Source organism: Anser brachyrhynchus (genome assembly GCF_964034855.1).
Source record: "Anser brachyrhynchus genome assembly, chromosome: 2".
Classification (NCBI taxonomy): Eukaryota; Metazoa; Chordata; class Aves; order Anseriformes; family Anatidae; genus Anser; species Anser brachyrhynchus.
Genome location: NC_137695.1, coordinates 139,350,371 through 139,364,240, shown reverse-complemented (window position 1 = coordinate 139,364,240; position 13,870 = coordinate 139,350,371). Strand labels below are relative to the sequence as shown.

The following is a 13,870-nucleotide window of genomic DNA, read 5'->3' as shown; positions in this document are numbered from 1 at the left end:
ATCTCACAAAAAAGGTTGTGACAGATACTCATTCCCCAACACTATCACTCTAACTTGACCTAACAATCTCCTTGCAGTTTTGGAATTTATCACAAAGACATAGTCGGTACACTACAATACTCATACAGGGCTTTTATTAAAAGTTCTCAAGTTGTCTATTGCAATTTACTAACTGGCATTAAAGGGGTTGAGAGAATTTTGGAATGAAATTTCAATTTAGTAAATGGAAATGCATGAACATACTGCCCCCCATTAGAGCTTGTGTATTTCTAACAATGAAAAGCAAATAATAAAAAAATCACTCAAGAGGAAATTAAAATACAAAGAAAGTCACTGATGTTCACAAAGCTAGTAAAACTACACTAATTAAAAAGTATACTTGAAAGGCATTTTCCTGTGATTTGGCACAGACCATTAAAAGATACAGTCCTTCCGATTTAACTAAAAGTCACCTCAAAATAACCAATAAAAGACTACTCATTATCATCTAACCATGACAAACACTCAAATAATTCTTTATATTTGTTCTCAGTTACCTTTTCATAAAAATATGTACTTACGTTCCTTTCTTTGTTATTTTCTTTTGGTTGTAAAATGGTCAGGTAAAGGCTTGATCTTAAAAAATTCTACTCATCTTTTACATGAGAATTATCTGAAATATCAAACCCCTTGGATTCTAAGATTTCTGGAAAGCCTGCTTAGCTAGGTAAGGGCAGAAAGACAAGCCTTAACAAGATTCAGTAAACCTGCCTTCAGACATAAGTAGGAAGATGAGTTTATCTGTCAGTTTCCTACAGGATCACCATCCAATTTCCTCCAGGAACTTAAAATCAAGTAAATCCTCCAGTAAAAGCATGGTGTTACGACCTGACATTCCTGATAAATTCATAGAGCTATTTTGGGGTTGTCCCATTAAGTTAAAAGGCAGTAGAGTAACTACAATTTTTTGGTTAAAATTCATCTTAAGAAGGTGTGTTACTTTGGAAATTAAAATCGATACTTTAGTCGACAATTTAATTTATGAACAATAAATAATTCAAAAGTAAGTCATACTAAAAGTTCAATTATGCAGGAGGTCTAGGCTCTAGAAACTAAGAATTTGCAAGCAAAAATGAATTACCAGCAGAAGAGAAGAGAAGAAGGAAGAAGCAGCTGAAATAAGGTGATGGGTTGCCAGGGAGGAAAGAGTAATGAGCAGTGAAGCTAAAAACATAAGGAAGGCCTAGAGGGGAGAAAAGGAAGAATGTTAAGGGAAAAGAAGGAAATATGCTTATTACTAAGCAAGTTACAAGTCATTGTCAGGCGAAATGTGAAAAGAATATCTGCAGATAAAATAAGCAAAGAAAAAAAAAGTACAGTAATTCACTCAGATACCAGGTCAGTCAGTTATTTCAACAAACCAAATGGGCTACTATCAATGCAGACACAGATCAGTAACTATTTGATGTGTAATCAAATGTAAGACTTCTAAGAGGAGAAGTTAAAGCAGAACTTAAAGATATCATGGCCTCTTTAATGAAGCATAGGGAATAATGTAATCACTCATGGTGTTGCCTTGAAGAGAAAAGTACTAGATTCCATTGTAAAAAAGTTACATGAATGCAGGTTTTTGCTCAACTATTAATGTCTGTTCTACTTTCATAAATATTTTTGTTCAATAAAAGAAAAAAAGGAAAGAAAAGGGAATGGAAATCCTTTCATTTGTGTATGGAAGTACTTTCTATATGTTAATGAGAATAAATTTGTATAAACACTATCATAATTGTGAACTATTGCAATATAGTTACAGAAATTGAGACATCTCTTGGTAGCAAGAGTTAATGTTGGAAGCATCAGAAATCAAGTCAAAAATAAGATTCAATTCTATTTTTTACACCTCTAAGCCTTGCAGTCAATCACTGTATCAAGCTGCTTCAGTGTCTGCACAACTGCAGCATAATGGAGGATTAACACAACATATATCTTCAACTGCTACAGGAAGAGTGCTAATATGCACAGGAATGTCAGAGAAAAGGTACGGACTTAAAATATTACTTTACATTGCGTCAAACAAATTCAGAAAGAAAAGAATTTGAAGAACCAGTGCAAAAGAAAGCCTTTTAAATAATACATTTTTGAAATAAAAAATGACCTACTGCTGATGACAATGGTGAAGCAATGGGAAAACAACTAAATGAAATAACTGGTCCACTAGTTAGAACATAGTAGTTGTGATGACCCTGTCTCAGGCATGTAGAACAGAGGGAGGGTAGGCCCCAAACAAAACTGAATTCTATTTTTCTATTTGGACCGATGAGTAGAAAATGTACAAAGTGCACTTACCTATTAACGCTATCATTTGCTGCTTGTATGCTGCTGTCTATTTGCAGAACTGTTTTATAATCAACGTATGCCTGTCGATACCGCTCCATGGACTCGTATGCCATTGCTCGTCGTAGGAGAGGCTTAAGGGAAAATGCCTGAAGCTCCAGAGCTCTGGAGAAAACAGAAGGATATGGTGTTGAAACAGAGTAACGTAAATAACAACAGCAAGAATATTTTATGGGATAGACATCTATATGGAACAATTCTGTGACTTCAGACAGGTCATACAGTAACATAACCCTGGAAAACACACTTGGGTGGTTTATTATTAATACTATTAATAATAATAAATAAGATGCAGTTATGTAATTGTTAGTGTTTTTACTACAGCTTACTCTGCTTACATCCACATTTACTACAGCTTACTCTGCTTACATCCACATCTTCCTTCTGCAGAACTAATGTTTTCCTGGTAATGTAAGTAATATAGTGACAGCTGTTAGGAAAAGTTTTTTTCCTAACATGTCTAGATCATAGAATGTTATGTCTAGATCATAGAATGGCTCAGATTGGAAGGGATCTTAAATATCGGTGGGTATATGGTGCCTACACAATTTTCAATTCTTCAATTCTTCTTACTTACGTGGAAGTATGCATGTAAAAAAACTGATCTAATAAAACATGAATGTACCCCTATTTTCAGCTATTAGGTTTGTGCCTGTCTTTTGTCGATTGGTGCCTGTTCAACAGTGAACTCAATCCCCAATACTGTGCAATGAGAACTTCTGAACACCATGTGCTTTTCCAGGAAAGTGACGAAGCAGCCCACAAAGGCTTTATAGATTAAAGATTACCTTTTATTAATCAATGATTCTTGCTAATGAGACAAAAAGATAAACTGAAATACTGAAATTAGGATGAGTCTAGGCGATTAGATTTCAAAGAATCACGAGGTAATTCAGGTTCAGAGGTCCCCAGCCCAACCTTCTGCTAAAGGTCACCTCTAAGATCAGAAAGTTGCTCACAGCTTTATCCCATCAGGCCTTGAAAACCTCCAAGAAAATTTCTGCACAGCCTCTCTGGGCAGCCTGTCGCAATACCCCCGTGTTCCCATGGGGAAAAGGGAAAAGTTGTTTGTTTGTTTTTCCCTCTAACATGCAGTCAGAACCTCTTGGGTTCCTTTTCACCTGTTGCCACTTGTCCACCCACAACGTACTGCCAGAAAAAGCCAGGCTCCATCTTCTGGACAATCTCCTCACAGGTTCTGGCAGACTGCTGCTAGGACCTCCTGAAGCCATTCTTTAAGCTGAACAAACCCAGTTTCCTTAGTTTTTCCAGGGAAGTGTTCCAGAGCCCACAACCTCCTCAGCAACACTTCACTGAACTCACTCCAGTTGATCAGTATCTTTCTTGTACTGGGAAAGCCAAAAACCAAAACAGTATCATAGATGTTATCTATCATATGCAGAGTACAGGGGGATAATCACTTTCCCTCCATCCACTGGCTATGCTCCTCTTTATATGGCCCAAGATGCTGTTGGCCTTTTTTGCTGTAACTTAGTTTTTCTCCATCACTCTTCCATTAACAATAAAGAAACAATGATTTCCAGAACAAACATTTCCATTTCATAAGCATTTCCAGCACTCCACTTCTCCTTATCCTGCTGAATGCGTTTGCAAAATACAACAGCATGACATCACGGCCGTTAAAAAACCTCTACAAAAATGCTTCCCATTGTGTAACTCAGACAAAAAATAACACAATTTCCAAGTCCCTAAAACTGAGAAAGAAGAAAAAACCCACAAATACACTCAGGGACTGAAGACACTGTTTGAAGAATAGTATCAGTGGGAATGGAAAACTCCCTTTTCATGGCAGAATATAAAGATAAAACTTAGATACTCTCTACAATTACCTTAAAGGAGGCTATAGTGAGGTGGGACTGGTCTCTCCTCCCAAGCACTAAGCAATAGGACAATAGGAAATAGCCTTAAGTTGCGCCAGGGGAGGTTTAGGTAGGGTATTAGGGAAAATATCTTCATTGAAAGGATTGTGAGGCATTGGAACAGGCTGCCCAGGGAATTGGTTGAGTTACCATCCCTGGAGGTCTTCGAAAAACTTGGAGACCTTAGTGACATGGTTTAATGATGGACTTGGCAGTGCTAGGTTAAAGGTTGGACTAGATGATCTTAGAGGTCTCTTCCAACCTAAATGATTCTACTCTATGATAATACATCCATGAACCAAGCAACACCAGTATATTAAATAAGAGAAAATAATATTAGCACATAGGAACCCTGTTTCACTCTCTGTAGAAAGAAATACAGGCACTCCAAATTACAGTCTTGAGACAGAGACATCCAACAAAGTTTTTTTTTTTTTGACAAACTTCTAAGCCCTAAGTAGCTAAAACTTAATAAACATTCAATAATTTTATATACTTTCTGTATCGCAAATGTAAGCACTACGCCATTTTTTACTTCGATGATATCAAGTAACCTCTTCATAGATTATCCCTTTTGTTGTGTTGCCTAGAGTGGATTTAATTGACATTGCCTAATTTCTGTGTTTGAAGTTTTGCGGTTCTGCCTCCCAGTTTCTACATTCTTTCTACCTCTGCTGCGCTCACTAAGCATTATGGGTCATCGTGGATCCAGAAAATATGCATGAGATTAAAATACTATGTAAGTAATAAGAAAACCAAGCTTCCAATCACTAAGAATAAAAAAAACCCAAACCTTTGTATTACTGACTTTGGCTGAAGTCCTACATACTAGAAACCTCCTGAACTGAAGAATGTCATGGCACTTAAGTATGCCATCTTGTCTCATCAGCAAGCCGTCTATGATCCTGCATCTACTTTAACAAAATGCTGATAGCAAGTCAATTTTTTCAGATGACATTTTCAAAAATCTTTTTCATCAGGCAGAATTTATACAGTAAGTCAAATATTCAGTTAATATAAAGTTACATACATACTTTAGATTTAGTTTTTTTTTTTTTTTTTTTAATAGTTGGGTTCAACTATATTAATTAAAAAAAAAAAAGAATTCTGACCATCTTGGGCTCCTCTTTGGCCCTTTAAGCCTCAGTCTTACTAGTGCTATTTAAGAAATTACAGCAAAAGACATCTGGAAATACACCAATAATTTAGTTGACAGCAGTGTTAGGAAGTTACTGAAGGTGTCTGATCTTTCACACCTGCGTCCTTAAAAGCCACCATAAGCAGACGGATTTTAGCTCAATTCCTTAACAACTGTAATCACTGTTCCTAACTATGCTGAGTTTATATTAAAAAACAAACAAGCAAACAAAAACATAGAACACACACATTCACCACACAGATGCTTGAAAGTCATTTCCAACACTATGATAAGCAGTTGGTTTAACAAAATTTTTACATATGGGTTACCACAGAGCATTACTGAAGTAAGCCTGCTTTTATAATAAAGATTTTAAGCTTTCTATGCATATTTGTGAATATGATACGTCTAACAACTGCCTTCACACACTAAAAAAGCAAACTAAAACTTACTCTCTCCCTAGGTTTCATGTGATTGTTTTCATAAATGAAAAATAAACGTATCTGTCATTCAGGCAGGGCTTCAAAGTGCAATAACAAGATATCACTTAAAGTGTTTAATCATCATCAGGAATGTTGTTGCTCTACATAGGAGGTTGCAATTTACCTGTTACAATCCTGAATACAGTCACTGCAGTTGCCTTCTTTGAGGTAACACGCTGCTCTGTTCGAGTACAAGATACTTAAATCATCTGGAATTTGTTCCCCTAAAAGAAGTCACAATTAAAATCAAAGACCACTCTAAAACGACACTGCAGAATTAATGTAGCTGCACAGAGCAAGTTGTGCTGCAGTGATGCAGTTTGCTGATGCAAAGCTGTAAGGAGCTTTCCTTTATCATGTCACTGAGAATATGGAGTTATTCAAACATAAAGAAATGCAAACATCTCTGTCCCAAGAAGTTAGAAGATTACTTCACTCATCTTCCTACATTTTGTATTACATGAATTGGCTTCTATTGCCAATGACGAAGTAATACGGCACAGTAACTCCTGCCAAAAATCCAGGGATAGGCTCGGTGACTTCACCTCTAGTTCCCTTAAACCACCTACATACGGTTTAAGCAGAAGGTATCACACTCACCTAGACCAACGACGTGTTCAATGGCTTCGGAATATCTGAGCACAGCTTCTCCGAACTGTCCTCCCTTAAACAGCTCGTTTCCTTCCCTTTTCAGTTCCGCTGCAGCCGGCGGGAGCGAGGTGGACCCGTCCCCGTGCGCCCCGGGGGGCTGCTGCTCTGCGGGGCTCCCCCTCGCCCCCTCGCCGTTCGAGTAGCCATCGGCTTCACCTTGCTGCTCCGGCCTCTGCGCGCCTTCCTCGGCCGTGCCCTTGGGGTCGGCGGTGCCGGCGGGGTCCCTGCGCTGCTCCCTGCCCTCGGCCTTGGCGCCCTGCGCCTTCCTCTGCGCGCTGCCCATGGCGGCCGGGCCGGCTGCCTGCCGGCGCCCTGCGGGGAGCCAAGGGGCGGCTGAGGAGCGAAGCCCCGCCCGCCGCGGGGGGGCCGCCCCGCCCGCACCACGCCGCGCCTCACGCAGGGGGGTACCCGGGGAAGGGCGGGGAGGGGGAGAAGAGTTAAGGAGTTTGGACAAAACGACCAAATACACACTCTAAAGAATTTTAGTTCACGTTAGCAATGAGGGAACCGATTTAAAATGGAAGGGCTGTCAAAAATCAAAAGCTCTTGGATACCCTGAAAGGAATATTTGAAGCGTATTTATGTAACGGGTGACATCTTTCACTGGGAATGAATTCTCAGCTATTTGAGGTATTTCTCCTTCAGAAGCATGGCACAAAAATAACGGTGGCACAAGGAAAAGCAAAATATTTCAGCTCGCGGAATCACAGATGTTCCTTCCAACCCCTGGGGATCATTGAGTCCAACCCCCTGCTAAAAGCAGGTTCCCTACAGCAGGTTGAGCAAGAAAGTGTCCAGGGGGTCTTGAAAATCTCCAGAGCAGGAGCCTCCACAACCTCTCAGGGCAGCCTGTTCCAGAGCTCTGTCACCCTCACTGTAAAGAAGTTCTCACATTTGTGTGGAACCTCCTGTGTTCCAGTTTTTAGCCGGTGCCTCTTGTCCTACCGCTGCACATCACTGAGAAGAGCCTGGCCACAAAGTCCAGCTCACAATGAATTCATCTATGATGAAGTCAGGTTCCAATGCTTTAACTGCTCTGGAATAGCTATATTTGAAGGCAACTGGAATGGTCCAAATCTCCAGAGATTAATGTTTAATAATTTTTTTTTTCTTTTGTGCCACACACTGTCAGTAAATCTGTTTTGGATTACATCTTCTTGGTTTGTACCTGGATTTTTCTAAACCAGAATATATAATAAAGAGATTTCTTAAATAATTCTGATCTCTGACTGCTGCAGTGCAGTAGTAAAGAATGAAAAAAGACTTACTGATCAACATTTATGCTGACACGGTAACTGAGGGGTTTTATTAACTTAAAGAAATTCATTACAAATTAAATTCTAGAGTTAATTTTCAATGCTGTTTATTTTAACATGATCTGATTTCTCATATTGCAAGCTTTCAATAGAGCCTAAAAGCTACAGTGGGTTGGGCCCTGTTGTGCTAGACATTATACCAATCAATTATAAATGAGAGTTCCTTCTTCACAGAATTTACAATCCTAAAAATTAGAAATAGAAAATGAAAAAGCACACTGGAAGGAGGAACAGGGAATACAGAATAATTATGGTTATGGATAACAAGGTGGCCAAATGTCCTTGTACAAGACCCCATCAATAAGGCTTGTAACCATAAGGAGAACAGACACAGTGACTTATTCAAGGCCACAGTGTCAAAGAAACTTTCTATTACAGTAAAAGTCTGGTCACAGATTACTACAAATTAAGATTTGGGTAGATGCATATTCATATATGGCATAAAGGCCAAGTGAGAGAGTATACAGAGCTGCTGCCACTAAGTATCAAGAAACAGATAACATCTCAATTATATTAGAGGCTCAGTGGTAGAGGAGAGCATAAAGCAATGCCAAAAATACATCAGCAAGCACAACTGATCACTTGAGTAGGAAAAAGCTCTAATTGTCTCCTACCCAATATGTATTGCTCCTAAACAAATCAGAAACTTCAAAATGCAAATCAAGACCTCACTCACTGTTCCCTGTGAAAAACCATGACATTAACACCTATGTTGAAGAACTATCTGTAGCATCAAATAAATCTTCCGTTATTCCACGTGGAATAATTCAAGAAGTGAAAATAAGAACCCAGTCCATTACATAAAAAAATTTGTCCAGGTCCTTCTGGATGGCATCTTTAGACCTGCACAGGCTGGAGAGTTGGGCAGAGAGGAACCTCATGAAACTCCACAAAGACAAGTGCAGGGTCCTTCACCTAGGGAGGAATAACCCTTTGGCCATTATAGGCTGCTGGAAAGCAGCTCTGTGGAAAGAGACCTGGGGGTCCTGGTGGACAGTAGGTTGTTAATGAGCCAGCCACGTGCCCTTGAGGCCAAGAAGGCCAATGAGATCCTGGGTTGCATTAGGAAGAGCATTGCCAGCAGGTCAAGGGAGGTGATCCTGCTCCTCTGCTCAGCCCTGGTGAGGCCATACCTGAAGTATTGTGTCCAGCTCTGGGCTCTCCAGTACAAGAAGGAAATGGAGCTACTAGAGCAAGTCCAGAGAAGGGGTACTAAGACGATTAGGGGACTGGAGCATCTGTCATATGAAGAGAGACTGAGAGCAGGGAGGGTGTCAAGAAGATGCAGCCAGAATCTTTTCAGTGGTGCCCAGTGACAGGATGAGAGGCAACGGGCACAAACTGAAACACAGAAGTTCTAGCTGATTATGAGAAAACACTTCTGTACTGTGAGGGTGACGGAGCACTGGAACAAGTTGCCCAGAGAGGCTGGGGAGTCTCTCCTTTGGAGACATTCAAAACCTGCCTCAGTGTGATCCTGTGCAACGTGCTCTAGGTGACCTTGCTTGGCGGGTGAGGTGGACTAGATGATCTCCAGAGGTAATTAATTTGGTACTATGAAGTAGAAAACAGACTGATAAAAAAAATCACAAAATAATTCTCTGTAAACAACTTTTGTGGCATCCAGTAAATTTAATACCACACAGGAAGTGAAACTAGAAGACTAAGATGCTTAGTCTGCTTACTGCTGTTCACAGAGCATATCAAATTTATTCAACAGCTGAATTTACTTTGTTTCCAGATATACTTTAAAACCCACAGTAATCTATGAAGATGCTTGCCTCCTAAATCTTAAAAATACTTACGTATATCACATGAACACCTTACACTGATGGCAGTTGACAATCTTCCCTACATTCAAAAGCCTAACCTTTCATCAGATGAATGGGAGCCTTCCTGTGGATCTAAAAGGCACTTAGTCATCTGAATGCTCCCAATGGCAAGCAACCCCTACATTACCTATATATAATGTTAGGGACACGATCCATCCTTTCCTCCAGGGTATTAGCTGAGAAGACTTTTAGCTGAGAAGACTTAGTGGAAACCTACTGGTTTTGAAAAATATATTTTGCCTAAACTCTTGTGCAAACAATGCATTACTAATTCACACATTTAGAGACTAATATTCACAATTAAGTGGAACATCTTGACTACTGGAAAACTAACAGGCTGATTTTAATTTCAAGACAAAGAACTACGTAAGCCATAGAAAACACAAAAGCCACAGCTGTCTGTGGCCAAATTCCCTTAAAGAACCAACAGAAAGGAGAAAAGGGTGGAAATCAACAAAGGGATGTTATTCTGTGGCAGGCTGGAGTCTAGACATGCAGCTGAACCCAAAAGCAAGCCTCAGAAATTTCTGCTACCCCACTTCCTCCTGAAGTCATGCATTTTGATTAAGCCAGCAGTTTCATCTCAGCAGTCTTGCAGTTAATCACACACTAATACAGGAACAGGAGCTGCACTTCAACTGCTTGTGAGCTACAAACAGTACAAGAATTACAGGTTGTTTACCTCTAATATATACTTTCAGTGCATGCAGATGACCTCATATTAAAAAACAAAACAAGAACAAATTTGAAACTGTTTTCAAAAACAACAACAAAAAAATCAAGTGCCACTTGATCAGTTTTAGGCCCTTTGATCCAATTGAGAGAGGAAAAATGCAGAAGAAAAAAAATGGTAGGAAGGCAGAAGAATTGTACAAGATAAAGATCTAAGGAACACAAGATGTTCTCTAATCTCAGAATACTCACAGGGTACACATCAAAGGAAAGGTATAAAATTATACAGGACACAGGGAGGAAGGTGACTTTTAGTAACATTTTTCCATTTGCATTTGTTATACCTTTCTTAGAAATATTTTAAAAAATGTCTAACAAAACTGGATTCTAGACTTCCTGTTCAGATCTACTTTAAGTAGTGAATGTAGAGAGATCTGGACAGATTAGAGAGCTGGGCAATCGCCAGGAGGGCCAACCATATCCTGGGGTGCATCAAGCATGGCATTGATGGGCAGTCGAGGGAAGTGACTGCTCTGCTCTGCGCTGGTGTGGCCTCACCTTGAGTACTGTGTGCAGTTCTGGGCACCGCAGTACAAAAAGGATGTGACACTACTGGAGAGTGCTCAGAGAAGGGCTACTAAGATGGTGAAGGGCTTAGAGGGGAAGATGTATGAGAAGCGGCTGAGGTCACTTGGCCTGTTCAGCCTGGAAAAGAAGAGGCTGAGGGGAGACCTCATCACGGTTTACAGCTTCCTCATGAGGGGGAGTGGAGGGCCAAGTGACGATCTATTCTCTTTAGTCACCAGTGATAGGACCCGAGGGAATGGTGTCAAGCTGCACCAGGGGAGGTTCAGGCTGGATATCAGGAAGAGGTTCTTCACCAAGAGGGATGTCGTGCACTGGAACAAGCTCCCCAGGGACACAGGCACAGCACCAAGCCTGTCAGAGTTTAAGAAGCATTTGGACTGTGCTCTTAGTCATATGGTCTGAATTTTTGGGTAGACTTGTGTGGTGCCAGGAGTTGGACTCGATGATCCTTATGGTTCCCTTCCAACTCAGAGTATTCTATGATTCTATGTATTTTTAGTCTTCAAACAGAGGAAATTATTTGCAAGCAAGTATGGATGAATTTTGTGAATGAAGATTATAATATCAAAGGCAACAATTTTTTCTTCAGCTTAAAATTAAACAGGAAATGACACGACATTACCTTTATCTCCACTGCTTCTTCCACATTCCTCTGTATTTTCTCCTCTTTCTTCACTACCTTCAGAATCCTCTATCTCTTCAATAAGTATTCTTTTTCCTTTGCCTTCAGTCTTAGAGACAGGCTTTAAACCTTTCAGTTTCTTTTCAGTCTCTAGCAGATTTTTCTGCAACGGAGAAATAAACAGTAATAGAAGAAGACTTTTTTTTTATACGTATATAAATTGTAATTTATACCCAGAAAGTACACACTGTTAAATAATACATATAAGGTCCTGAATATATAATTATCCTGATAAATGTTACCAATACAAAAAAGAGAAAATAAATGTGACTTTTCCAAGAGTGAGTATCAAAACCAAGATTAACACTCAATTTCTGTCTCTTAGAAACTTAATTAGAAGATACCACACAAATGCATACATTCTTTTCTTTGCTTAAGCATAGATAAATAAATAGATGTAGATTGTATTATTGTGATATCTGGCATGGTCTACTCAGAAGAGACCCATGGAAAACAGGCTCTTTCCAGAATCCCTGAAAAACCCCAAAAACTTATCAAAAGTTTTTATCAAAACTTATGCTATCAGGAACTCAGCATCTGATAGATATTTGATGGACTAATGTAACTGATGGAACTAGAACCAAAAGAGACAACAATTTCTTAGCAGTGTAGCAGAAAGACACTGTTGAATAATGAAAAGCTTTGCTCCTCGTGTAAGAACTGCAAATTAGCTAATCAGACAGCCTCTCATTTCCATAAACATTTTTGGATGAATCAAAAAAAATGCTCCAACTGCACTTCATGCTTTCAGAGCAGAGTAAGACACACCCAATATTATGCTCTATTCTGTTTTGTATTCAGTGCTCTGTGAGGAAGTGCCATTTCAGTACTCACTTCAACAAGAAAAAGATAAAGGACAGGAAAAAGCAAAGATTCATGTGGAAAAGTGCATTGAAAAACTCCAGTTACTGACAAGCAAAAAAATCAGTGACTCAGCATATAAACATTCACTCTGCATGTGTTCCGTGTATTTTTAATTAGCTCAAGAGGCTTTTGAGGATCCTTCAAGCAGAGTAACTCAAAAAAAAACAACACCACACTGTGTCACCTATAGATGTCTCAGCCAAGGCAAAAAAGCTGGCACGGATAAGGACAGACATTTGCTTTCAGCAACAGCAGCATTATACTCAGCAAAGGTATTAACGTATTTGGATCCCTGGAAGAGTGTACTCACAACGAGTATCATATGTCTGGTATTATAATAAGTCTCAGCATAGCCTTTGCACAAAGACTTTTGTGGAGTTTGTCAGCACAGACTCAGAAGCTATTTAGTGGTTCAGTCTTGTAAAGGTGAAGACAAACAAAAGTGCTCTTTCAGAAGTCAAATCTAGAGATGTGTTCGAAAAGAGAAAAAGAGGAAAAAAACAGGCAGGTTGATTCCTTGGTTGATGTGAACTCTGGAACTATTCTGGACAGGAATTTAGCTGCAAGAACACCCCAATGGGCATGAACGCAGTAGGTGGTGAACTTGATGCACAGGCTTGGACCTCCCTAAATTTTCTGGTGCAAGCAATAGCAGTATTGGATTGAGTAACTCCACAGAAAGAAGTACTAATCAGTAAGCTGCTAGCAGCTTAAAGCATGCAACAATAAGAGCTAAATGGAATTCATGTGATGAGGCAACTGCACAGCATCCAGGAGTCATATGTTATAAAATTGGGGGGTAGCAGTATGATGGACTCCTAATTAACAGGTGAAGAGCAGTTTAGTATCAAAACTGCCTAGTACGGAAGATTCTCAGGACAGGTAGCATCCAAATTTAAGGACTGGGTTCTCAGCCACAAAACACCCTTAAGAAAATACCAATGGAAGGATACAAACCAATCTTTTTCTACAAGGACCACATCCTGACCTTGAGTTTTCAAAGAAAGCATCCTGCTTTCTTAAGCCCAGAACTGACCTAGAAGGATCTATGTTTATAAGAAGGTATGCAAGGCTTTTCAAAGAATCATAGAATCATAGAACGGTTTGGCTTGGAGGGACCTTAAAGATCATCTAGTTCAAACCCCAGCCATGGGTGAGGACACCTCCCACTAGATCATGTTGCTCAAAGCCCCATCCAGCCTGACTCTGAACACTTCCAAGGACAGGGCATCCGCAGCTTCTCTGGGCAACCTGTGCCACCCTCAGAGTAAATAATTTCTTCTGAATATCTGATCTAAGTCTACCTTTTTTTAGTTTAAAACCAATACCCCTTGCCCTCCCACTACACCCCCTGACAAGGAGTCCCTTCCCCAGCTTTCCAGTAAGCCCTTTAGG

The 13,870-nt window shown here is 39.8% G+C and overlaps 1 protein-coding gene across 4 annotated transcripts in view; it reads right to left on the bottom strand.

The window, feature by feature from the left end:
* The window catches only part of SPAG1 (sperm associated antigen 1), a 43,199-nt gene that overhangs the window by 12,052 nt on the left and 17,277 nt on the right, over positions 1-13,870 (bottom strand). For all 4 annotated transcript variants that reach the window (XM_080583171.1, XM_080583170.1, XM_080583172.1 and 1 more), the window contains 4 exons: positions 11,552-11,714; positions 6,471-6,833; positions 5,995-6,094; positions 2,323-2,475 (listed from right to left, as the gene is read on the bottom strand). In XM_080583171.1, coding sequence (XP_080439297.1) covers positions 2,323-2,475; positions 5,995-6,094; positions 6,471-6,833; positions 11,552-11,714 — 779 coding nt within the window. The remainder of the gene's footprint in view (positions 1-2,322; positions 2,476-5,994; positions 6,095-6,470; positions 6,834-11,551; positions 11,715-13,870) is intronic.